Source organism: Rattus norvegicus, chromosome 7, assembly GCF_021556685.1.
Source record: "Rattus norvegicus strain SHRSP/BbbUtx chromosome 7, alternate assembly SHRSP_T2T, whole genome shotgun sequence".
In the NCBI taxonomy this organism is placed as follows: Eukaryota; Metazoa; Chordata; class Mammalia; order Rodentia; family Muridae; genus Rattus; species Rattus norvegicus.
Window position 1 is genome coordinate 99173607 of NC_141540.1, and position 25880 is coordinate 99199486.

At 47.6% G+C, this 25880-nt stretch overlaps 1 protein-coding gene, 1 long non-coding RNA gene and 1 other non-coding gene across 6 annotated transcripts in view; 1 reads left to right on the plus strand and 2 right to left on the minus strand.

Annotated features, from left to right (window-relative positions):
- Tbc1d31 (TBC1 domain family, member 31) overlaps nucleotides 1-11167 on the plus strand; it is a 79382-nt gene extending 68215 nt beyond the window's left edge. For all 4 annotated transcript variants that reach the window (XM_087556473.1, XM_087556475.1, NM_001134842.1 and 1 more), the window contains 6 exons: nucleotides 1093-1185; nucleotides 3440-3580; nucleotides 4639-4833; nucleotides 6362-6482; nucleotides 8847-8942; nucleotides 10828-11167. In XM_087556473.1, the coding sequence (XP_087412599.1) occupies nucleotides 1093-1185; nucleotides 3440-3580; nucleotides 4639-4833; nucleotides 6362-6482; nucleotides 8847-8942; nucleotides 10828-10961 (780 nt within the window). In that variant the 3' untranslated portion in view covers nucleotides 10962-11167. The remainder of the gene's footprint in view (nucleotides 1-1092; nucleotides 1186-3439; nucleotides 3581-4638; nucleotides 4834-6361; nucleotides 6483-8846; nucleotides 8943-10827) is intronic.
- Nucleotides 6566-17172, minus strand: LOC148004802 (uncharacterized). Its single transcript, XR_015625567.1, has 3 exons — nucleotides 16992-17172; nucleotides 7248-7343; nucleotides 6566-7028 (listed from the first exon to the last, which is right to left on the minus strand). It is a non-coding gene; the product is annotated as an uncharacterized LOC148004802 (long non-coding RNA).
- Nucleotides 17137-17209, minus strand: Trnam-cau2 (transfer RNA methionine (anticodon CAU) 2). Its single transcript has one exon. It is a non-coding gene; the product is annotated as a tRNA-Met (tRNA).
- Nucleotides 17210-25880: the final 8671 nt, after the last annotated feature.

A 25880-nucleotide genomic window follows, 5' to 3' on the forward strand; every position in this document is an offset into this window, starting at 1 on the left:
CTTCTCAGTAGCAGTGGAGAGGCCTCTGCACAGCCCAGTGCTGTGCTCTGAGTGCCTCACCTGCAGCAAGGACATACTCACACATTCATGTGGGTTTTTTATAGCTACTTATCTCTGAAAACTCATAATCAGATCAGCTCTGTGCCTGGACCCCCAACAGAGTAGGGTGGTGTGTGCCCAGCCTTGCCTCCCCTCTCTGTGCCCCCAGGACTCTGGCTTCACACTCAGACCTCACCTTAGCTAGTGCTTCCCCATGGCTTCCTCAAGGTCAGTTACCATATGATTTTATCCCTTGATGTGTGTCTGCATCCTACAGGCACTCACTTTACGGCCTCTTTCCTTACAAGTATTTACTAGTGCGTTGTCTGTCAACAGTATACATACTCAGTAGTGACTGAGACCATGATACAAACAGTCCTTATGTGTTTGCTGGAAGAATCTATGGGGACTGATGGTTGATTGGTTGTTGTTTTGTTTTCCAAAAACACATGATTTACCTTATCCTCACCACTAACAACACCTACGTCTGTAGGCATCCAAACGCTTAGGAAGATTCTGTGGAGAGTGCCTCACCCAACCACTGACTTACAAAAGTGAGAGCCCCAAGTAAAGTTACATTTGGGGACAGTGAGCTCCAAATAAACACCATCCACGCTGAGAGCAGAACAGACAGGTCAGACAGCTCACAGGAAGCTTCAAGGTATACGGAGCTCACACGTTGTTTTAATAAGAGTAAACGTTGTTTGTCTCCAGCCCAACTTTCAGTTGCCTGGTTTTCTTTAACTGGGATCTAGTTCCCGTAACAGGGAAGAGCTGCCACCTGCTCGCCAGTCTGTCTCCACCTGCTCGTCAGTCTGTCTGTCACCATGGGCATATGGCAGCTGTGCTTGCTATTTAAAACACATACGCTTAACCCAGATGAGTCCTGGATGCCAAGAGAGCACTGCTGTGTCACCAGTTAGTCAGTTTTCAACCCGGTTCCTGCCTGTTTTTGTAGTGCTCGTAGTGGGATGTCATGTTACAAGATCACTAAACCTATTAAAAGTTGTGCTGTGAGGTTTGGGGCCTTGACAGTTTGTGCTTTGTCCGTAGGTACAAATGAGAGATCAAGAAATTGCTGCCACAGCCAAAGACCTGGAAATGAGACAGCTGGAACTGGAAGCACGGAAACGACTTTATGAAAAGGTAGAAAGCAGCTCTCTCCAGACCTTCTTCAGACCCTTCAGACCCTGCACTGACTTGTGTCAAGGCTGGACCCCCTTGTGGTTTACCCTTTAAGCAGAATAGTGTGGAACTTAGCTAATGGCAGAGTGCGTGTGTGTAATGCTTAGACTCCTGGTTCTCCAGTAGTATAGCCACACTTCCGCAGTACCAGCCTGAGCCCAAGTTTTGCCTCAAGATCTCTCGTTTCCTGTTTGCCAAGCTCCCTTGCGTTTGCGTGACAGTGATGGGAACACCCCAGTGAGTCTGAAATCTCTCATGTTGGGAACTTTATCACCCTGCATGGTACTCAGAATCCAGAACCCTCCCAAATCTAAAGTGCTTCATGCTGAGTGGTTCAGATTCCCTGAACCTTTGGGATTGGAGGAACACAAAGCAAGAAATGGGAAATGCTTTAAATTACAATTATCTGGAATTAAATCAGCAAATGGATAGTTATATATTTTATCATTGAAAAGAGCTGTTAATGCAAGGTTTTAATTGAGAAAAACATTGTTATAAAGAGTATTTTGCAGTTCTCCTTCTGGATGGCTGTGGATGTTCATGGTTAGCATCTGCAGGAGCTGCTGTAGAGCCGAACCGTATTTAAACTTAAATGTTTGGGCTGGAGAGACAGCCGAGTGGTTAAAAGGCCACAGGTTCAATTCCCAGCACATTAACAACACCTAAAAACCAGCTGTACCTCCACCAGAGTGGAAGGATGGGTACTCTAGTGCCCTCTTCTGGCCTCTGCAGGCTCTGTGTGTACACATGTGTTATACTTGAATACATGCAGGCAAAACTCTCATACACGTGAATAAAAATATTGAACCTTAAATGTAAGTGATTTATAACTTTTAGCAATAACATCTTTATATATGTACCTTTTCTGCATATAATTTAAAATATTTTTAGCTAATTATAAAAGTAATTAAGCTGTTTATTGGTCATTAGAAAAATAATAATTAAAAATCTCCAAATCAAGAAATAAGTCCTGGGGCCTGAGCAGTGGCACAGTGGTTGAGGGCTCCCACATGGTCTCACAACTATTTGTAACCCCAGCTCCCTCTTTGGCCTCTGCGGGCATTGTATACACGTGGTTCTCATGCATACATGCAAGCAGAATGTCCATGCACATAAAGTAAATCCTGGGGACTGTATTGTCAGCGTATAGTTTGAACACTGAGTAAGCTTAGTGGTTAAGAGCATGTGCTACCCTGCAGAGGACCAGAGTGTGGTTCCCAGCAGCCATGTCAGGTATCAGGTGGCTCATTACTATCTGTAACTCCAATTCCAGGATGTCTGAGGACACCTGCACTTCACACATACACACAATTTAAAACAAATCTTAAAGGAAAAAGAAATAACTTCGGGGGCTGCGTGCAGTGGTGGAGCGCTTGATAGAACACACAGGCCCTGGGCTCAGCCCAATACTGAACTAAAGTACAACTGCTGGTATCCTCAGTGGTCAGCGCGTCAGCTGACACATAGTCTGTGTTCCGCCTTTGTACCTTAGACCTTATGAAGGTTGTTTGCCTTCCACCTGCCCCACTACCGTACCATTAGCATCGTGTCCCATTTCCCTACTCCTGGCCATACTGCTCTGTTGCCCTAGTCTGTGGATTTGCCTATCCTGGATGTCTCCTAGGCATGCAGCATATATACGGTGTCCTCCGAGGGTGGCTTCTTTCACTTAGCAGTGTTTCCGAGATCCGTCATGCTGTAGCGTGAGTCAGTGCTTCATTCTTTTCCATAGCTGAGCAATGAAATGCCGTATGGTCCACGAGCTTTAGGTCTTTGCTGAGCATTCAGCAGAGCAGCCTGCAATCCAGCTTCAACTTCACTTTCTGATTGTGTGAAATCTCACTGACAACCAGAGGGACTGTGGGACCCTCTCAGGTCTGCACACTCAGACCTTGACTCACACACACACATTATACAGGGTGTCCTGCCAAGGCTGCTGGCTTTCAAAGGCTGTTAGAGAGCTTCTGGGTGGGGTAGGAATGGATGCCTTCCTCTTGAGACATGTTCCACAGCGTACCACACACCTTCTGTTAACTTCCAGAATTCAGAGGTCGATTCTGAGCATGTTTGCCCTTCTTGGTGTATATACAGTAACTTCAGGGACCCTGAGGTGGTCAGCAGAGTTATCCACCCCTGTTCCCTTTTTTACTTTGACAATGAGAAAGTTACGTTGTCCTTGGGGCTGAACAAAGCAAAGTCTGTTTGTGTTCAACAGGATCTTACTGCAAGTCAGGAGGCCATTGCCAAGGGAATTCGAGAAGACACAGATGCGCACAGGCGGAAAATGGTTCTCGAAGAACACGTGTTCCAGAAGCTGCTAGAGAACAGCCAGATGGGGAGCAGAAGGACTCCGAGGGTGAGAGTCTGCCGAGCCTGGCTCACGTGGCATGCGTGAGCTCAGACATGGCCTGAGACCATGGCTGGACCTCTGAGAGCACACATTTGAAAGTGTTTGAAGTTGCCATGATTCGTTTATTTGTTTGTCTAGGTCCTTAGATGTCCCAGGGCTTTGCGTTCATGTACTGACTGCCTCGGTGATGTGCTTACATGCCCTGTGAGAGGACAGTAAGACAGAAGACAGCACAGGAGAACTGAATAAGGTCCACATTGTTCAGTCCTGTGTTCTCTGGAATTGTCCCGGGCAGCACAAAGGGCACAGAACCCCGGGGCTCTACCAGGCGTACAGGAATTTCCAAGGCATCTTATCCAGTAGCTCAGGATTGGAAGCACTGGCGTGAAATCAGGGGTCACGGCAGAGTTGAGAATACTGTATATTTCTGAGGCCTTAAGAAAATATTTCTAGTTATTTTCTGCATTTCTTGTGAACTGCCCTTTCGGGAGTGCTAACTGAAGTGGATTGAGATGGGACAAGAGACGTTCAGAAAGAACTTCTGTGCTGTCCCTTTACCATAATGTTAAGTGGGTGTGTCTCGGGTTGGCAGTGTTCTAAAAATGAGGACTGGTGGGGACATCTGTCTCTTAGCTGACCCCTCCGAAACACCATACTGTTTGTTTCCTTTCCCTGGTTCCTGTACATCTGAAAGGGGGCTTTTCTTTCTAACTACTTCTCAAGGTGTTAAAACCAGAAGCTGTTGTCTTGTCCTTTCTCTCACCTAGAAGTTCTTAGTGCAGGCTGTGAAGCAGTCACTTCAGGAGCTTACTGTTGCTATTGTGAAGAGAGGGTCTGGTTACCACCCAAGCTTGAACTGGCCTTGAACGTCCCCACAGCACCCTGCCCACCCACCCCCCCAACACCTCTAACTGCTTAACTGATGGACTTGATTGGTTTGCGGCGGGGCCTGGAAGTCCGTTTGTCCAAACACCCTGGTGATGGGACCACACCACCAAGGCTAAGTAGATCCTTGGATACAGTAGGTGGATGGCCGCATCTTTCTGGAATTTACTTTTTCTTAGGTGATGGAGGACAATTTGGCAAAGGCGGAACAAGCCTGTCTGAATGCTGACTGGCAGATTCAGACTTTACATAAGCAGAATCGTGAGGATCGACAGCGCAGCGAGGGCTACTATGAGGTCGCCACTCTCCTCCGCAAGGACAGACAGAAAGAAATCCAAGTGTTAGATGCAATGATGGAGGAGGAGGCTAAGAAGGTAAGGCAAGCCTACAGACTGCTGGCTAGTGTGATAAGCTAACCTCTTCCCGTGCCGGGAAGACGGACCCAAGGCCTTACAAACACAAGGCAGTCACTCTAACCCATTAAATGATTCTCATGTAATGGGTGCTATTCAAGAACATTGTCCAATCCTGACACTGCTTACAAATGTAAGTTCTACTTCCTGGTTTGTATTGTTATGTCTCAGCTTACTGACTTCTGGGTTTGTTCTTGTTAACTTGATGATATAGTACTGCTATAATACTTAAAAATGTAGAGAGAATTTAAATGGTAGACACTGTAGCCAGTAGTAGGCAGACCCAGAGTAGCATAGCTGTAAGGAGGATGAGGCGGGCTGATGCTGTCATTGCGCTCACTTTCCCGCTCTGTGCCCTGCTGCATGACCTTCATCCTTTATCCCCCTGTCACTCACTCAGAGATGCTGGAGTCACAGCTGGTATCTCCTGGCTGACCCAGCAGCTCCAGAGCCTTAGCAAAGTGACCTGCCAGGATTCTGCTGACCTGGGAGGTCCAGGCTTTAGGTAGTCAACATCAGTGCCCTCCTGGAAGCTAGCACTTCACTGCCCTGACCCAGGTTCACCTTCCTCCTCACCCCGATGAGGGAACCTGCCTTGTAGCCCTTTATTAAGGACAGGAAAGAAGGTTGAGGTGTGGGGTAGTACCCAGAATGCTGACATTATTAGCTATAGGAACATTGTGGGGAGCCCTCCCTTCAAGACAGGGATTACTGGCCCTGTGTCAACTGACTGTAGACTTTGGTGAGATTTACTTGAGGTAAAATAACGACTTGAGGGTGCACTGAGTGTCTCCTGCACAATCCATTGTGTCCACCGTCCTGAGTTCTAAAGCTGCCTCTCCTGTCGTATGGTCTTGGGAAAGCAGGAGACTGTGCCCCAATAAGTAGAGGGGAAATGATCTCTGTTGTCCTTTGACCTCAGATTGTGAGATTCTTTAAAGTTGGTATTTGATGAATTGGCATTTTAATCACAAAATTAGTCTGTGTGTTTCTGTGTAGCATTTCTGGATGTCCTAAGTTCACTACTTAGTCATCCTCTGAACTCATTTAAGATGAATTTCCTCATTTTATAGGGGGAAGGCTGGGCCCAGTAGGAATCACTAGCCTTTGATTGATTGTTGTGTGTCGCAGACCCAAGCGAAGAGATCTCTGACTTTTCTAGTCTTCGTAGCGGAGGCACAGCATTCACATTAAAGGGAAATGAACTCCCTTCCATTGCTGGGAAGTTAGCTGAGTCTGATAAGTCCTGAAACCTAGGGAACAATTGCTGCTTGTCGGGCAGAGCTGACCAAACTCAGGTTTGTGCTTCATATGCTAACAAGACCTGCCTCTGCCCTGGGTTCTTACATCGCACCCCAAATCCACAGCACCACACAAGGCCTGTGTGCGTCATCCTATGAAGAGAGAGGCAGAGGAAAATGGAGGAGCCGCTCTGCCCGAGCCGTCTGTTTTCAGTTTCTAACGGTCTTTCTGTTCCGTGTGCCTACAGTGGAAGGAAGCCAGAGAGAAGGAATTCCATTTGCAATCAGAAAAGAAAGCCTCTGCCCTTTCAGATGCCTCTAGAAAGTGGTTTTTAGGGCAGGAGACAAATGCAGCTTTGGAACATGAAGGTGAGTGTCTACAGGGTCTGCACTATTACAGATTCCTTAACACACTCTGTTACCGTGAATAAACTCCACAGCTGTCTTCTGTTACTTTCATTCAGATTATGTTGGGGGTGAGATGTACAAGGGATGGATGGGAGGCTGCAGACGTAGCTGGGGACAGAGTTTAGCCATAGAATGCTTGCCTCACATACGAGAAACCCAAGCTCAGTCCCAGCACAGACCTCACCAGGCAGTAAATGAAGGGACCTCTAACGCCCCCGGGACTGCCTTCGTCCACGTGACTGTGGTCTTTGGTGCTCTTGGTCTGGAGTCTGCCTTGTTCTCTAAGAACTACTCTGACTTTAGTAAGGATTATGCTTGGCCAAGCAGTCGGCCCCAGAGCAGCAGCGTGTCCAGCAGCACAGGGCCTTCCAGCACCGAGCTTACGTAGGATAAGGCCTACAACCGTTCACCTGAAAAGTCGGAACTCTGTCGGGCTGGTTGAGGTGAGTCAGTGGGTAAAGGCCCCTGGTGCCGCGCCTCACAGCCTCGGTAGAATTCCCAGGATCCCTGCGATGGAGGAGGAACTCACTCCACAGTCCTCCAGCCTGCACATGTGCACACACAGGCACAAAACAGATAAGAGAGACAGACAGGCAGACAGACGGACAAGTGTAACTTTAGATGGAAATCATAATTTAGCATCCTAAAGCAGAGTAAGGCCTGGGGAGGTTAGTCCTCTTTACTGCATTTCCTCCCGCCAGTCTCTTTATAGTGTATGAGTGTTACCTTTTAACAGCAGCCTCCCCCGGATGTACTTCCCTCAGGCTCCAGCTTGCCTCGTACAGTGAACAGCAGACATGTGTTCAGGCTTGGCACCTGTACCTGTAAAGCAAGCAAGCACTCAGGAAGCTGAGGGTGTGGGGAGGTTCAGGTCTGTCTGAGCTGCATAGTGAAACGTGAGGCGAGAGAGGATGTCTGTGTCCACACAGGGAAATGGTCTTCTGTTACAAATAAAATGTTCCGTGCTTCAGAATAGTTGACCTTGGAAACATGTCTCGTTGCAGAAACCAGACATGAAGGGTTGTATATGCACTGTGAGCCCATCTGTGTGAAGTAGTCAGGCCTGGCACAATTGTACTGAGAGGAGAGATGAGTGGTCGTCAGAAAGTGCTGGGGAAACAACTACTAAGTGTTCTAAAGTCAGTGACGATGGTTACAATAACTTCTGATGTATCGATAACATCGGATTACTCACTTTAAAAAGATGAACAGGCCAAGTGTGGAGGCACACTCCTACGTTGCTAGCACTTTGGGAGCTAGAGACAAGAGCTTCAGAAGTTCAAGGTCAGCCTGCACTACACGAGAATCTGCCTCCAGTGAAAGGAAGGCCATGAAACACAAAGCATATATCAATAGAACAACGCCTCAGAGATTAAAGATAGTGGGAGCCAACAAGATGGCGCAGCCAGTAAAAGTGTTGTCCACATGTCCCCGGTGACCTAAGTTTACTCCTCAGAACTCCCAGTGGAAGGAGAAGCAGCTCCTGAGGGCGGTGGGTGGGTGTGCTGACTCCTGATCACTAAGTGTGTGTGCACACTCTCCCCCACCACAGAGTCACAGGAAATAAAAGGTGACGTTGGGAACATTGTGGCCAGAAGGAGCCATTAGGCCAGGTTTCAGAATACTACATGCTGAAGGAAGAAGGGTGAGGGCTTAGGAGAAAGATATCACTTGGGACAGATGAACATGATGGAGTGCGGGGGACCCAGCATGGCCATAAGAGGGTTCTCGCCATCCACTGTGCTGTCCCAGGGAATGACTCTAGTGGTCGAGTTGGCAGCAAGTACCTTGACCTGCCAAGCTTCTCACCAGCCCTGTGAGAGTGTCACAGGGAGGAGTGCAGTTACTGAGCAGAAGGGCTCCTGGGGTTTTGCTGCTGAGCTCATTACCGTGATCGGGGTTCCTGCTTCTTATTCACCTGGTCTGTGCCATGGTAGCCCACTTAGCCATACCACCCTGGGCCTCTGACACACTCACACTGCTTCTCGGTGACGTTGCATAATCTTGTCATTTGGTGTTGGGAACCAGGAGCCTGTGTGTACCAGGCATTGCTCTCCCACCAAGCCATGCTTCTGGCGCCTGGCGTCTATTTCCTGACTATTTGCTGGCCTTTGTTTTAGCTGAGAATGCTCTTAAGCGTTAGCATAGCTTCTGGGCAGTTCTCTGTCCTTGACACTGATTCCACGTCTGCTGATGGCAGCACTGTTCTTCCCAAAGCAAGAAAGAGATGGTAACCGTCCGTGCAAGTGTGCGTTACCGAGCACTGTTTGTCAGTACTAAAGGGTTTCTGCTCACACATCTTTTTTCTCTCCTCTGCATGAGCAGAAGTGCCTTGGTTACAAAAGCAACACATGGACTCAACCTGCTTGCCTCAAACCTTACGATTAAATGATGTTTCCGACATGGATTCCTCGACACAGAGTAAGTTGGTAAATATGGAAGACTCCGCCTGTTATTTTACATTTCACAATATTTCAGCAGAGTGGAGACTAACAGGAGGTAGAGCACATGGTGTGCCGAGGGCAATGGTGGGAGGAAGTCTAGAATGGGACAGTGGGAACCTCGCAGCTCTGCTGGGGAACACAGGACGAGGAGCAGCCTCAGACACAGGTCAGACGACTCCATCTCTTTAGCAGGCGTAGACACTGACTAGACTGGTAACACGGCTGCAACACTCCCCACCCCCACCCCCTGAAGGAGTTCAGCAGGTTGCCTGATGGCTGTGTAGGGGTTGGGGCTGACTAGGTAACTTGTGGCCCAGGATAGGGCTCAGATCATGAGTTGGCCCTTAAGGAACTAATCCTATCCCAGTAGAATCAGTAACTCAGAAAAGGAGCTGGTGGGTGAGTGTATATTCCAAGCCTATAATCTGTCCTATAAGAAGACAGATCAAGGCCCAGCCAGTCTGAGCAGCCTGGTGTATGAAGAGGCCCAGTGTAGGGCCTGGGTTATCACCAAAAAAAAAAAAAAAAAAAAAGAAAAAACAAAAACCCAAAACCAAAAATTATGTATTATATACATATATAATTATACATATATGTATTATACATATATAATTTTTAAAATCTGATAAGGAGAGGACAAGAAAATATGTAGACTTTTAACTGGCTTTCCAATAAAGCTGTTGTTTAGATAAGGCAAAATTTGATTTTTGGAGAGACTTTTGAGCTTTCTTAGAAGAACAACCTTTTATACAGATCCCCAGAAGACAAGAACTATGACTAATAACAAATCATGAAATTCCAGTATCATGTGAAGCTGCATCTGACATTCTATGCCAGAAGATTAATTAAACCTTGTCCGTTCTTCAGACTTAAATATTTTGCTTTGGTAGACAAGGTCCACTGTCTTACTCAGGCAGCTGGCGCGGCCCTGGGTCTCTAGCCTGCAGCAGGGACCCCCAGCCCCACCTCACCCCCACCCCCACCCCCAACACACACACCTGGAGCGGTGCACACCCAGATAATCTGCGCCTCACCGCCGAGCTCCCGTTGTTTGGCAGCAAATGAAAGTGTAATGGCTGCCTGTATTGGGGGGACGGAACTCATTTTCAGAAGCTGAAGCCATTTAAATATGGAGCGGTACTCCCTCCCTCCCAGTGTTCCCATCGGGATGGAGCAGTGTAAACTCCAGCAGCAAGTTACTTCAGTGCTGAGCTGGACTGCCCTGCACTACAGCTGTCCAGTATTTGAGGGACGTGGCTGTGGACAGGCTCCTGACCCGGAGTCAGTCTGTCCTCCTCTCTGCGTGCCAAGCTTACACATACAGTGTCTGACTTACACACACAGTGTCTGACTTACACACACAGTGTCTGACTTACACACACAGTGTCTGACTTACACATACAGTGTCTGACTTACACACACAGTGTCTGACTTACACACACAGTGTCTGACTTACACACAGTGTCTGACTTACACATACAGTGTCTGACTTACACACACAGTGTCTGACTTACACACACAGTGTCTGACTTACACACATTGTCTGACTTACACACACAGTGTCTGACTTACACATACAGTGTCTGACTTACACACACAGTGTCTGACTTACACACAGTGTCTGACTTACACATACAGTGTGAGAGCTCTCTGCGGACTTTGAGTTCAGCAGCAGCAGCAGCAGCAACAGAATCTCCTTGACTGGGAAATGAAAGCACAGAGGGCAGGGTAATATGGTTGGCTTTTTGCTCAAGAAACTTGTTTTTAATATGTTGGTTTTGTTATTGATTATTCATTGAAAGTAAATACTATATTAGTATCAGAAAACTGAGCTGCTAATAACTATAAATTTTATTTTCCAGTTTTTTCAAGAGATAAGCCAACAGAATGGAACCACACGGAATCCGATCTTCTCAAGAATGTGCGAGATCTTCGCAGGGGACTCACAGCCCGGGCTCGGAGCAGCTGTCCGCGCCCTCATCTTTTGGTGACATAGAAGGCATTTCACCATGAAGCAATCAGAGATATCTTTTTTAAATCAGTGGCACTCATTTTCCAATTATTTATTCTAATTTTTGTAACGATCAGCCTTTTGTATAGAGAAATATATCTATAAAATTATGTTTTTATTGAATTATAATGCTTTGGCTTGTAAAGGGCTTCTAGAATATTTCACATAAAGCTTTTTGGAAATTATCAAAACTGAGCTGTCTTCTTTGCTTACAAAGACTGCACAGAGTTCAGCCGATGAGATGGGCTTAATTTTAAAGATAAATGGAGAGATAAACAACAGGACTCAAGTGGAGGAGGCTGCTGAGTGAGGACAGGGGCAAGCCACGCCCGATGACCTGAGTTCACAGGCTGCCCACAGGCTGGAAGGAGAGAACCAAGCTGCACTCTTGCTGCCATACTCACATTCCCATCATAGGCAAACGTGACTTCAAACAAAAACTGGGCCTCACTCCAGCAGCAAGCAGGACTGGGCTAGAGGCCTGCAGAAGTGGAATGAATGGCAGACTTGTGCTCTGCGCTTCGGATCTTTTAGGCCTCTTGCTGTAACCCCACCCACAGCACTGGCTCAGGCTCAGCTTGTCCTGCCCTCTACTGACAGTAGCCACTATGCTGCCTCTACCCCTCCCCCTCTGCTGCCTGGGCCTCCCTTCGTCCCTGAGGACCTGTGAAGATTATTCAACAGGCATCTGAGGTCCCAGCCCTGTGCTAGGTTATATGATAGTTGTGTGGTACTTTGCAGTAATTCTGTTTTCTGGGGTCACTAAGAAGAATCTTGTGGTAAACCAAATACATCTGGAAAACACTCTATATTATCCACAGAATCATAATTACAAGATACTACCTGTCTTGGTGCAAATATTGGTTTCTCAGGGATTCTTCCTCAGTCTGGCCCTTTTCAGTGATTACAATGTAGGACTTTGCTGGTGTTTTGCCACAGAAATAGAGGACATAGAATGTAGAAGGTGGTGGGTATCTTAGGAAAGGAACCTGCAGACTTAAAAGCATTCAAGTTCTAAAACGAGGTATTTCTGGCTGCCACAATCAGCTGTGTATTGCAAACATCATCTCTTAAGTCCTTCAAAAGAAAAGGATTTATCTGTGTGCCTATGTGTGCCTGTGTGAGTTTGTGCATGCAGGAGCCCAGAGAGGTCAGAAAAAGGTGTCAAATCCCTTGGAACAAGAATTAGCAGGTGGTCGTAAACCGTCCTGTGAGTGCTGGGACCAACCCAAAGTGTTCTCCAAGAGTAAGTGCGCCTAGGTGCTGGGTCATCTCCATCCCATTTAGGTCCTTTTTGACTGGAATTTAGACCTACTCTAATTGTGTGTGTGTGTGTGTGTGTGTGTGTGTGTGTGTGTGTGTGTGTGTGCATGCACTCATATGTGACCTTGGACATAGAATTGTATGTAATACCTCTTTAAAGTTTCCATTCTTGTCCCAAAAGGCATTCTTGCCCAAATGAAGATGGTTTTCTAACCTTGGGCTTTTCCACCCTCGCACAAGTTCCAGAAATAACTGAGATGGAATTATTTGTGAATAGTTGCCTTGGCCAGTAGCTTTGGCTTGTTTTCTGCTAGTTTTTAACTCAGTTACCCTGTTTAGACTAGTCTACGTCATGCCACATGCCTGGTTACCTCTCCTTCAGTTTCGAGCAACCATATTCCTCAGTGTTTCAGCAAATCCTTTCCACTTGACTCTATCCCAGAAATGTACCACAACTCCCACTTCCCTATTTCCTGCCTGAGCTAGTAGGCCAACAGCATTTTATTGACAGGTGATTCTTCCATACGTTTGCAAGAGATTCTCTCCACAGTTTTCTATTGCATTCTCTGGTTTTCTGAGCTAAATAGCCACATGCTGTGCATTGCCATCTCAAAGGTTCTCACCTTTAATCAAATATATAAAGTGCATCTCCCATTATCTCTTCCTGCTTCTTAACACTGCATCCATAGTCTTGCCCAGGTTGGTTTTGTTTGTTACTTTTATTTCTTTTTTTTTTTTTCTTTTTTTTTTTTTCCGGAGCTGGGGACCGAACCCAGGGCCTTGCGCTTGCTAGGCAAGTGCTTTACCGCTGAGCTAAATCCCCAACCCCATGTTTGTTACTTTTAAATAAATAATGTGAACTCTCCACGACTGAATAAACATTGAACTTGACTGAAATGTTTCATGTTCTGGCTGCATCGAGAGTTTCTCAGGGGCTCGCTTGAGTGTGTGAGCAACCTCTAGATGAGTGCTCTGTTTGTAAAACTCTCTGGCACCAACTCTTTCTTATTGGGCTAAGCCCACATCTGGCTACACTCCAGTGTGAATTGGGGGCGGGAGGGACAGTATACACATGCACATGCTTGTATGCGCTTGTGGAGGGCAGAGAACAATACTGGATGCCATTTGCCAGGTGTTATCCACCTTATCTTTTGAGACATGTCCAGATTTTTTTTTTTTAATGCAGGTTCTGGGGGTTGAACTCAGCTCCTCGTGCTGGCACTTCACCAACTGAGCCATCTCCGCAGCCCCTGTGCTGTGGGTCACAGTCCTTTTCATTCATTCGTAGGGCTTTCCTCCAGTGCTGAACAAGGTTTGTGTATGTTGGAAGGGGACCTTCCAAAGTGACCACCATAGAGGTTGACATGGACAAGGACTGCATGTGGCATGATTATGAGTATGGGTGCACTTATCAGAGATTCTGAATTTGATGCTAAATGTCATTGTACCAGTCTGGGTCCAAACCACACAACTACGCAGGGCAAGCATAACAAAAGACAAACTCACAGGGAAACAAGTATAGATGCGAACACTGGAGGGTACTGAAAGCCCAAGGAGAGCACGCCAGAAGAATAGACTTATGGGGGTTGCCTTTCTGCCAGAGCTTGTCTACATCCCCAGGCAGCAGGAATCTGTGTCACAGTGATGGCGACCCACACTGTTCCAGGCTGACAACTAAGCATGCACAAAGATTCAGGGCAGGGTGACCGTATCGGGACCATGGGAAAGGCCCACATACACAGACAAACCAAGGCTGATGGGCTAGGCTCAAGTGCAACTGCTAGCTGAGATCTGGAACCTGCCCAGCTCGTGTTGAACCTGCCGTGAAGTAGCATCATTCAGAATGCAGCTGCACTCTCCTCCAGGACACCCTGAACATCGTGCGGATGCACACACACACACACACACACGCACACACGCACACGCACCCGCACGCACGTTACTTTGCTGTGGGGCCTTGAAACAGAAACAAAAGAAAGCAGAGATGCGTAGCTGGATGACAGCTTCACAGAAGAAGAGGGCCTCGGGGCTTCGGGCCCCACTGCAGAGCAGGGATCGGAGGGGCACAGTGTCAGCGCGATCAAGCGGGAAGAGGCTCTATAGCTCCTTGGTTAACTGACAAGTAGACCCAATATTGGCCTCTGTTTGGTAAAACTGAGATCCCAGCATTTGCCCTGTGTGATATAGACCCCAGCTCCTTAAACTGTAAGTCATGACCCTGTGTGGAGTCCTGCCACTGAATGGGGGAGTCATGAAACTTTGGCAACAGTAAGAGGTCTCTGAACACACAACAAACAAAACTTAGTTCAATATCAAATACATAATGATTCCGGCGCTTACCAAGATTGTACCACACAGTCCCACCTCAGCCTCTGTTCTAAACGCACATGCGCACTGGGCACTTCCAGAACGCGGCTAGCAGGTGCACTTTGAGTATCGCCCACCAGCCTTGGTTTGTCTGTGCATAAGTGTTTCCCATGGCGCCCTGATGTGGCCGTCCCATTACGTCACCCCACGAAACACCAATATCCACTGCTTAAAACATCTCAGCTCCGATTTGAGATTGTTGTATGCTATGAACCCCCAGGTTTTTGCTGTACCTGCTGAGCTTTTGGTTTGTATAGAAAAAATAACAGGTTAACTACAGGAACAAACATCTGCTGTGTTTGGACCGCCATCCCTCAGCTTGCATCAAATTAGGGCATTTTTAGATTGTATCACAGTTAAAATGTTTGGTTTTTTAAATTGCTGTTTGAGCTGCAGATGCGGCTCCTTGGTAGAGTGTTTGGGATCTAGCTCGCAATGTCAAAATTACTGTTTGGGTTTCAAAATAAAATCACTAAGCAAATGTTGGCTGGAGATCAGGTCAGAATTTCCAACAATTTCTGCAGTGGCCCAGAATGTACACATTTATGCAAAGCAATGTTCTTAACATTGCTAATTATAAAATCAAAGTATCATCAACTTTGCGAGGTGGGTTATGAGCCTGCTCTCTTGAGACATAGTTTCGTAGCCCAGGCTTGCCTCAAACTTGCTGTGAGACCGAGAATAACTGTGAACTTGCCTGCCTACCCCCACCTGTCAAGTGCTGTGAGAACGGGCATGCACTACCATACCCAACACATTACCTGTCATCTCTGAAGAAGGGTGAAAACATTCGATATGTTGCAGAATCAAATACTCAGCCAAGATTTAATTCATTGTGTAAAATTAAATGAACACTTTCATCTTATCAGTGTGCCAATTTGCTTTTATCTTTAATAAATGGTTAAATTATATGTATAACCAGAATGGGTGTTAAAGACTGGTTTTAAAATTAAAGCTCCCCCCTCAGACTACCTAAGAAGACCTGAAAAGCCTCAAGTCCACTGTGGATGGTGGACATTCACAGCATTCGTACTATAGCAGCCCATGAACTTTCAGACTCCCCAAACACAAGATATTTTTCAACTTAAAAATAAATTTTATTTGCATATTTATATACTTATAAACCCAGGTTCCTGCAAAATTTCTCAGGCCAAAAAGGGAGGGGTCATGAGTGGAAAAAAATCTTAGGAATTTTAGTGGATGAAGGTCTTCAAAGCTTAGGAAGCTAGGAACAGAAAGGCAGATTTATGGCATGACCCCACACACACCTCCCAACTCCTGGCTTTGAGCCCCAAAGACTGACTTCAGTAGGACATCAATGGCGAAATAGTTCGCGAAGCTGAGCTCTCCATGTTGGCTCTGCTGGCAGACAGTAAGAAATGCCACACCTGTGACTGCAGTCTGTGAAAGCAGGGACCCAGTGACCCAGGTGAGCGGTGGACAGCAAGGTCTTGTTAGGCAATCATAGTGAGGGCTCTTTGGATGTCGATTGGTCTCTAAGAAGGAAAGACTACTAAAATGGTGGCTCATGCCATTAATTCAAATGCTCCAGAGGTGGAGACAGGAGGATCTCTCTGAGTTGGAGATCAGCCTGGTCTACAGAGAGAGTTCCAGGACAGCCAGAGGTACACAGAGAAATCCTGTCTCAAAAATCAAAACAAAAATGCTGTAAGAAGAAAGACTCCAGACCCAATGGCCCAGAGTCCAACTTGAGCCACACAGTTGACCAGAAGCTCAGTTTCCATTTTTGGCAATTCCTATAGTCCAGACCCCAAACCTCATGGTTGAAGGGAAGGCGGGTTCGATCTCCTTAAGGAAGGACCTTGCGGTAGAGCCACGTGTCCGCTTGCTAAGTATTCTCTAAGCTTCCTCCAAGGAAACTATGCAATGATGTGTACGAAGGAAAAGGAAAACCAAGCGTGAGAGGGATTACTAGACTACGAACTGACATTACTGGGGACTACCACCCAAAGTGGGGGCTTGTGGTGATCCAGGGAGTTTTCAGGGAAGTTTGAATCCCAGGGAGTGGAGAGAGCCACCTGTGTCTACCTTCCAAGCAACCGAATCTGCCACCGAAGTAAACACACAGCAGAAAACGACTCTCTAAGAGTCCTCCCTGCCTCAGTTATCCCGGGGAGGTTAGCAGTTCGGAAGGTGGGGATGGGTGATATCCGACACATCCCTATGTGACTTGCTATTTGACCTGTGGTCGCACGGCTGCTGCCTGCAGAAGTGGCTGAGACCCCTAAAGACATCGCGTGCCTGGGTGGGCACCCACCGCCTTCTGCCCGGCTCGGCTCGCCCCTCGCAGCACACCCGACCCTGAACAAGCCAGAAAGGTACAGCCTCCCAACCCCCCGGGCAGTCCGGGATCTCAGCGGTTACCAGTTTACAAGATCCAAGTCCTCCTAGAACACGCCAAGCCATTCCACGCCTAGACAGAACAAGAATCTCTGCGTTGCGAGAGCTCCACAACAGAAATAAATCCGCTTCTAGCAAGAAATTAGACCTGGAACGGCCAAAAGTATTGTGCCCCGTGTGAGGATCGAACTCACGACCTTCAGATTATGAGACTGACGCGCTACCTACTGCGCTAACGAGGCACCTGCGAGCAGCTTCCGGCCTGAGTCTCAAGACCCTGGTGGAAAGCCCAGTGCGCATGCTCAAAGGGTTAAGTTCCGTTAGCGTTTCCAAAATCTCGGAGTTTCTTGCCTTTCTGGGACCAGCCCATCTACACTCGCGCTGTCTTTATTCGCCTGCCCCTCTGTCCATCAACAGACACAATGGGTTGCCTGCTAAAGTTGTCCTGGTGCGGGAGAGCATGGGAGAGAGAGACTGTTGTGAGCTTTTGTATAGAGTTCACACGCTCAGGATGTTATGAAATATTTATTGGGCACCTACTGTGTTCCTGGCCTCCTTCCGGATGCTGGGTTCTCACGGTCACTCTTAACCCGGCGTAACTGAGCGAAGGAGCCTCGGGTAATAATTTAGAAGCATGCGCGTACTCGTGCACCCTTTCTGCCACCTTGCTTCAGCTTCCCCAGGACGTCCCTGGGAGCTCTAGGAGGCACAGCTCGGGAAGGCTAACAGGCACCCGGGATTCTCCAGTTGAGCTGCATTGTTCGAGAAGCAAACACGCTGCTCAATAGGGAGTCTGGATCTTTTAAATATGAATCTGTGGCCGTTTGAATGAGAATGGCCCCATAGGCTCGTATATTTGAATCCTTGGTTCCCATTGGTGTACTCTCTAGGAAAACTGGGGGGGTGTGGGCTTGTTGGAGGGGTCCACACCAGGCCCAGTCTCATAATCTCCGCCCCCCATATTACAGATAAAGTGTGAACTCTCAGCTATTGCTCTTACTAGAGGCTGCCTGCTACCATGTTCCCCCAGGGTGGTCATAGACTAATCTGAAACTAAGCAAACCAACCCCTGCCCCTAATTAAATGCTTTCCTTTATATGTTTCCTTGGTTAAGGTGTCTTAACCCTGCAATAGAACAGTAACTAAAACAGGGTCCCACTTACTGTCAAAGGCAGTAGGGAGCCTTTGGGTACGTGAACAACATGCCAGGCCCAGATTCTTGGTTCCTGGAGCAAGTGTACTCATTCCACGGGGGACTCCAGATTGAGCCTCTGGCTTTGAGTTCAGAATACAAGGGTATTCTAGCCCCACATCCCACAGGACTACAAGCTTGGAGGGACCTAAGACAGCCATGTCTCAGACCCACAGGCTGACAAAGTGTTCCAGAATGTACCTTCTGGAATTGCAGGAACAGGTCTTTCCCACTATCAACTATACACAGGCCACTGCCTCCACCTGACTGTCCTCTCCATGCTACTGGGATTCCTTCCTTCAACAGTCAGGTCAAAGGTCACATCCTCTGAAACTTACTAATTCTTTCCCCCACCTATCTCCTTTCTGACTGCCAATAAGGCAGCTTATTTGCCACCACCTCCAACATGTGGCTCTTTTATTCTCTGTCTGAAATAGCCTGAAGCAATCAGCACAACTGGTGCCCCGGCAGTGTGGATGAGTGTACAGGCCATTACTGTGTGTTCTACTCACAACACACAGATCTGGATTCTCATTTGAGAATTTTGCATGTCTGCATGTATTTAGTGATCACTTGATATGTAATGACTCCATCCTACAGAGAAGCTCCTTAAGCTCAGGAAGCAAGCAACTCAGTGACCCCAGGAAGTTCCTGAAACTGACCAGATTCATCCCATCCCTCCCTCTGTCCAGCATATAGAAGCAGGAAGGAAGCGATGCTGAGAAAGACACTCTCAGACCAGTTGAGCTGCCTGGAAGGGACATTCTCCAACCTGTTGATCTGGCTGCAGGCCAGTTTGCTCCAGGCTCCCAGCTAGTGACACAGTTCCTTTAACAAAGTCACACCTATTCCAACAAGGCTACACCCACTCCAACAAGGCCACACCTCCTTATAGTGCCACTCCTTGTGGACCAAGCATTCAAACATGTGAGTCTATGGGGGTCATTCCTATTCAAACCACCACACCAGCTGCTTGGGTTTTCGTTAATTCCAGGTGTTGTCAACCTAACCATCAAGAATAGTCATTGTACCTGGTAACACATGTAGCTCTCCATCTTTATAACTGCCTGGAGTGTCTATGAGAAACGAGGACCTGAGCACCACACAGAGGGAGCACCCTATGAGGGTGCAGAAGGAAGATAACCATCTATCCACAGCCAATAAGAGAGCCCAGGGAGAACCAAGCCCCGCAGACACTTTAATCCAAGATGGCCATTCAACGTCTAAGTCCGGAAGAGAATATGTTTCGTTATTCATGCCACCCACGACGGCTCTAGGTGTCATAGGAAGGTCTTCTAATTCCAGAAGATCTAAGTTTTGTTAGTAACAAACACAGCAGAAACATGGGTATTCTCGTGTGTGTGTACTGATGTGTTGGATAGTGGAAGTCTGAAGAGCTTATGGGCAGATTAAAAGAAGATTAGGTTCATTCCTGTCCTCTGACCCCCAAGGACAATTTTCCACTTACGCAAAGGCTGAGACCAGAAGGTCAGCTGGTCTCAATTACTGGGACCTTTAACACCTCATTCTCTCTGTTCTTTTGCCTCAGCCTCAGCTCGTGGTCTTCATCTGTGTGACAGGGATGGTGCCTAGCTTAAGAGCCACCTCTGGCCTGGCCTCTGCCTGGTCGTACAGTTCCCGGTAGTGACTGCACAGCTGGAGCAAGGTCAGAGGAATTGGCTCCAAACTTCTGCACACTAGGACTCCTTCCCTGTGACCGCTGCTTAAACTGAGAAGAAACAGGGAGAGAGGAGGAGGCCCCTCAGGAGCAGACTCTGTGCTGTCATCCTCTGGGAACTGGAAAGGTTTCCCCGGCTGACCTCTTATGGCTGGGGTTTGCCCCCTGCCTGGCTGGCCTTGGTTAGGCTCCCGGGAGTCTTATCTCTTCTGTCTCTAGCAAGACAGAGGGCAGGGGAAAGCCATCCAGCCAAATAGAGGGAGCATGGAGATGAGGGGTGAGAGGGCAGACTGTTCAGATGTGCCATGAGGGAAACAGCCAGAAGTTCCTCTGCCATGTGTCCAGGGCATCAGAAGGTTACAGTCCTCCTCCCAGCTTGGGTTCAGCTTGAGGAACAGACAGCCAGGCAGGAGGCAGCCTGTCATTTGCAGCATCTGAGAGTCACTACTCACACAGGCAAAGCAGCAGCCTCTCTCCTGCCGATGGCCAGATGTCCCCAAGGAGCTGGATTAGCTCCTTGTGACTAGAGTGGCCATTACTAATCTTACAGTGACTTTGACATTATCCTGCCAAAGCCTCATGTCCCCCAATCCACACCAAGTTTACCCTCTCAGGCTTGTCTACCCTCACCCCACAGACAGACATCCCCCTGTCCCCACTTGTCACTCCTGAGGCATCTGCCTTTGAGCTGGGTGGAGTTATTCTGTGCTATGTTCTCACGGATGAAGGCTGCCCTCTCCCCGACCTTAACATTCACCATGGTTCAGGACCATGTTTGCTTGATTGCTTCATTTTCAAGGCCCCATACTTGTTTTCATGGTTTTTTTTTTTCCTTTGCTTTCTTACATTCCTTTATATTTATTTTCTCCAACAACTTATTTATTTTTACTCACTTTACATCCTGATTACAGTACCACTACCACCTCTGCCTCTTGTCCCAGTTCCACCCTTACAAGTCCTTTCCTCCTATTGGCCCCTCCCCTTCTCCTCAAAGAAGGGGGAGCCTCCCTTGGGACCACCTTGGGACATCCTGTCCCAGCAGGACTAGGCACATCCTCTCCCACTGAGACCCAACCAGGCAGTTCATGTAGGGGGAAGGACATCCAATGGCAGGCCGAGATAGCCTGTGCTCCACGTTAGGGGACCCACATGAAGGGCAAAATACACATCTACTACAAATGTGTAGGGGTTCTAGGTCCATCACCTGCATAATACCTGATTGGTGACCCAGTCTCTGTGAGCCCCTGTGGGCCAAGGTAAGTCCTTTATATTTATTCAGTGCGTGTGTGTGTGTGTGTGTGTGTGTGTGTGTGTGTGTGTGTGTGTGTAAAGTCATACTTCTTTTACCTTGAGAATCCAGGGGAGTGAACTCAGGTCATCAGGCTTGGTGGCAATTCCCCTTTACCAGCTGGTCGATTCGTCTCACTGCCTGGTTTCACGGTTCCTTCCTTCCGTTTGTTTGTTTGTTTGTTTGTTTGTTTGTTTGTTTGTCTGTGTGAGACAGTTTTCCTCTGTATTGATGGTTTCTTACCTGCCTTCTTTCCTGGCAGCAGGACATGCTGCACATCTGTGGAAACTGGGATGATTTGAAGATTAGTTGCAAGAGACATTTGAGACATTTCCCTGCTACAGACAGACAGACAGACAGACAGATCTTCCTTTGAAGACAGGGCTGCTTCCCGTCTGTGCCTCTGTTTCCGTGGGTCAGAACAGTGACAAGGTTGCACAATGGGACATTTCTTTTATCCAAATGGACCTTTCCACTAAATTATCCAGGAGCAGATTCACAGCCACTCTGTTTTCTCCGCGTACCAGGTGGGCAGGACAGCCAGAGAAGAAAGGGTTACACATTCACCTGAAAGGACCCTCCCACTCTGCTCCTACTGCTAGGTGGTGGTGGGTGCAGCAGCCCTGAGGCCCAAAGCTGGGCCTGCTCCTTCCAAGTTCAGACCCAGAACAGGGTGGGAGTTTTGTTCCAGTTCCAACCTGTACAATAACAGTTGTGAGGGGCAGTGTCTCCTGTCACCACACACACAGAGCCATGAGGCCCCAGTTCACAAAGCTAATGGGTGTGTGACTTTGACTTGCCAGCTCCCAGGGCTGGGCTGCCCAAGCACCGGGTTTCAGTTCATATCAGTGAGATCAGCTCCCAGACCTTCCTTCAAACATAGTGTTGAGCCTGAATTGCACAATTACCCTTGACAGAGTTGCCTCATCTGGCTTAGCGGCTTCCATTAACGTAACAGCCAGAGAGAAAGTTTAATTACAAAGCGCCTCTTATTAGAAGGTCTGGTGGGGAATGTGTTCTTGTTCGGCTTCCCCAGAAGCACACAAGTCAGTCAGTATCCCCACATTTATAGCAGCTCTTTGGGAAGCGGCTGAGATAATGCTTAGGACCCTGAGCCTGTGAGAGAGTCCTACCATATATCTAGATCTTCATGTCTGCCCAGCACATACACACACAAACACACCACAGAGCACAGGAGAACATCAAAGGAAGAATTTAAAAAGCAAACCAAACAGCCCACCAGAAGCCAAGAGAAAGACCACAGAAAAAAGACCAAAGCCTCTAGCTCAGTAATTCCAATGGTATTTTCTTTCCTTCTCTTTAGAACAAGGGACTCCATGTTTGTGTTTTGTTGTTGGGTGTGCAAAATTGTACAAGTGTGGTCACCAACAACACATGATGTCACTTCTTAGAATTTATACTCTAGAACTGGGGAGATGACTCCCCGGATAAAATGCTCTCTGTGTGAGCATGAGAAGCTGAGTTGAGCCCCCAGAACTCGTGTGAAATAGCAAGTGTGCTGGTGTGCATCTCTGGTCCCTGCACTGGGGGAGTGGTGACAGGTATATCCCAGGGCCAGTAGAGCCAAATCAGAGAGTTCCAAGCTCAAGGAGACGAAGAAAAGATAGAGAAGAAATGAAGGAAAATATCCTGCCATTAACCTCTGGCTTCCACACACTCAGCAGGTGTACAAACACTTGCATATCTATGTGTGCATGCGCATACACACGCACACACACAAGCTTATACATCAGCGGTGTGGAACAACCAGTCTCCTTTATTGCTGATGGGCATAAAAAGTGGTTCAGACTTTGCAAGACAATGCAGCAGTTTCTTACAAAGTCAGAAAGACACCTACCATGGGGTTGGGGCAAGGCCCTGGGTTCAGTCCTCAGCTCCGGGAAAAAAAAACCAAACACACCTACCATGGAACTTAGAAATATTGTCCTAGATGTTTACCCAATTGATATAAACTTGGTTTATATGAAATTCTGCATACAATTATTTATAGCGGTTTTATCATGAACCTATCAAGTGAGACCCCAACAGTCCTTTCTCTGGGAAGTGGATAAACAAACTACGGGACTAGACAATGGCTACCAATGCACAGGATAGGTGATCACAATGCATCATGCTAAACAAAAGAAGCCAGAAGCCATTTTCGGAGATCTAACCCTGTGTGCTTCTAATTATATGACATCTAGGGACAAGCAAAATGTTTTAGAGACAGACAAGTGGTAGGTGGTTTCTCGGGGCTGAGGGAGAGGAAGCTGTGACTTTGGAAGGCTTTAGTGGTGATGAGAACATTGTTTGGTTGTGGTCTCAACCTGGCAGCTGTACATTCATGGGGATAAACTTTAGTGCATGTGAATGATACCTTAATTTTTAGAAAGCCCCTTGGTGCTCGCTAAGGAAAACTAGGAGAGCGTGTGGTCTTTACGCATGTCAGGAACCTCAAGCAAGGGGCCTAGAGTCAAAGGTGAGAAACAAAGAGTCCCAAGACCTTGCAGTGGGGCATGCTGGGAAGGCCTCTGGGGTTTTGTAAGATACTCAAGATAGGACCAATGGAGACTAACCTGGAGGGAGAGGCCTCACTGTAAAGCAGCTGAAGAAGGTTTTGTGGGTGAATGGGGCTTGGGGCACCTGGCAGAGTCCTCAGACACTTCTTTTTCCCACCTCCTGCCTGGCCCCCAGCAGATACACGTTGGAGAACCTCACCCAGCCCTGCCTTCACTGTTCTGATTTTATGCTGAAAGAATAGATTGGTGTTGACAGGGAACGATGTGCTTGTCTAATTAATATGCCAAGTAATTTTCAATTTAGTGTCACGTCTCGGGTCACTGGGTAACAAGACTGTATGCTTCTCTCACTGCTACAGGCCTTGATGTGATGTGGCAGGGGAGGTGCTGTTCCCCCAGGGCTCAGCCACAGCCTCTAGATGTTTCCCACCCAGTACGCAAGCAAGCCCTGGTCCCCATGAGAGTGTCTTCTATCCGCACCACCCAGCTTCTCAGTCTGGGGTTCTTAACCACGTGCTGTTCCAATAGACATTGACTTCCTGCCTACTTTGCACTAATCCCCAACTTGGATAGAAACTTGGGGTGCTAAGAAACTGAGACATGCCTTGCTTGCCCCTACTGCCACTACAAATTTATCAGGCTCCTAGAGAGGATTCTCACTTGAACTAGTAATTACAAAACCAGGTGTGGTTAAGATTGTGCTGACATAGGAGGGTCACTGTGGGTTTAAACCAGCGTGAATCACATGGTGAGTTCCAAGCCAGCCTGGACTAAAGATCGAGACCCTGTCTCAAACACACATGGGCACACACACACACAATCTAGCAGTTAGAGAATCAGGTTGCAGAGAGGATCAAGAGCCTCAGAGAAAAACCCAGTCCACCCTCTGCTTCTGAATGCTTGAGGAATTTAATTAATCTCCCTGTGCCTCAGTTTCTCAGTTTCTTTCTCTGAAAACCATCTCTGCTCCTGTCTTATTGCCCCAATAGTCTGTCGTGTAGATTGCCTCATGTTCTAGGATCTCTCTTGATGTTTCCAGCTGAATTCTCTGGTCCCCTGTAAGCTACACTTGGGAATTACTTCCCAGCTCACTCAGAAAGAACTCAGTGATCAATTAGTAATGTCTGCCAGGGGTACAGGGACAGTGGGTAGGGTGATGAGTGGTACCAACATTCACGTCTTCTGACTCTTCTAAAGGATTTGACTAGAATATCTGGAATCTGTGAAGGCCAACTGGGGACAGGTCTCTAAAGAGGTAAGTTCCACTCGATGATTCTTCTCAGCATTTATTAAGAGCTGCTTTCTGAGGAGACAGTGGGGAGTGGGGAGGGAAATGGTCCCTATAGGTTACAAAGAGCTACCCCTCTCTCAAGGGAGGCATGCAATCATTTATCAAGCAAACACAGAATCATGTCCAGGTAAAAGTAATGCCGCATACTTTCTTTCTGCCCTACTCACTCTCTGGAGCTGAGGAGAGAGTCTACAGAGCTTGAAGAGTAAAAATGGAAGCAGAAAAGTGGGGTCCACAGAGAAAGTGTGTGGGCTTTGGAATCCCAGTGCCTGGGCTTTGCCACTTTCTAGTTGTTCGACCTTGGGCAAACTATTCAGTCTTCCTGGTCCTCGGTTTCCTTTGTTCTGAGGTTCAGCAATTCATCTAGCCCTCAGTATTAGAGAGCTGGTTTGCCTTAGTGTTCCAGGATTGCCGAGTGTGGAAGAGATCACATGAACCATTTTAGATGGTCTCTAGTTGGGGAGGCACAAAATACCCGTTGGCATGGATAGTGAAACCCATGGGTACTCCCTCTGCCCAGGGTCTGTCTCACTAGAAGGGGAGTGGACTTGGGCAATGCAAAAAAAAAATCAGAGAATGGTGAGAATGAACCAAGCGGGACCCAGGAATCAGGAAGAGGGAGGAGGCTATGGGAGAGGGGAACAGGTCCACTTTCAGGAGCAAGAAGGGAGAGGGCAGAGAGCCAAGGAGGGATTAGTGGGTTTGTCCTTGGGGGACAGGAACTGAGGGAGGAGAGAGGATAGAACAAGGGGAGGCTTGCCTGAGATTGTGAATTTGGTTCCTTGGTTGTCTGTCCTAAGAGGAAAAACATTCCTTTTTAAATTGCTTTTCTGAAGTGCACTCTGATTTAAGCAATGTGACTTGTCCTGCTGGGCCAAGTCTCCAGGGTCACTTTTCTAAGGTCCTAAAAGCCTTAATCTGCCTTCCTTTGGAGAGTAGCAATGG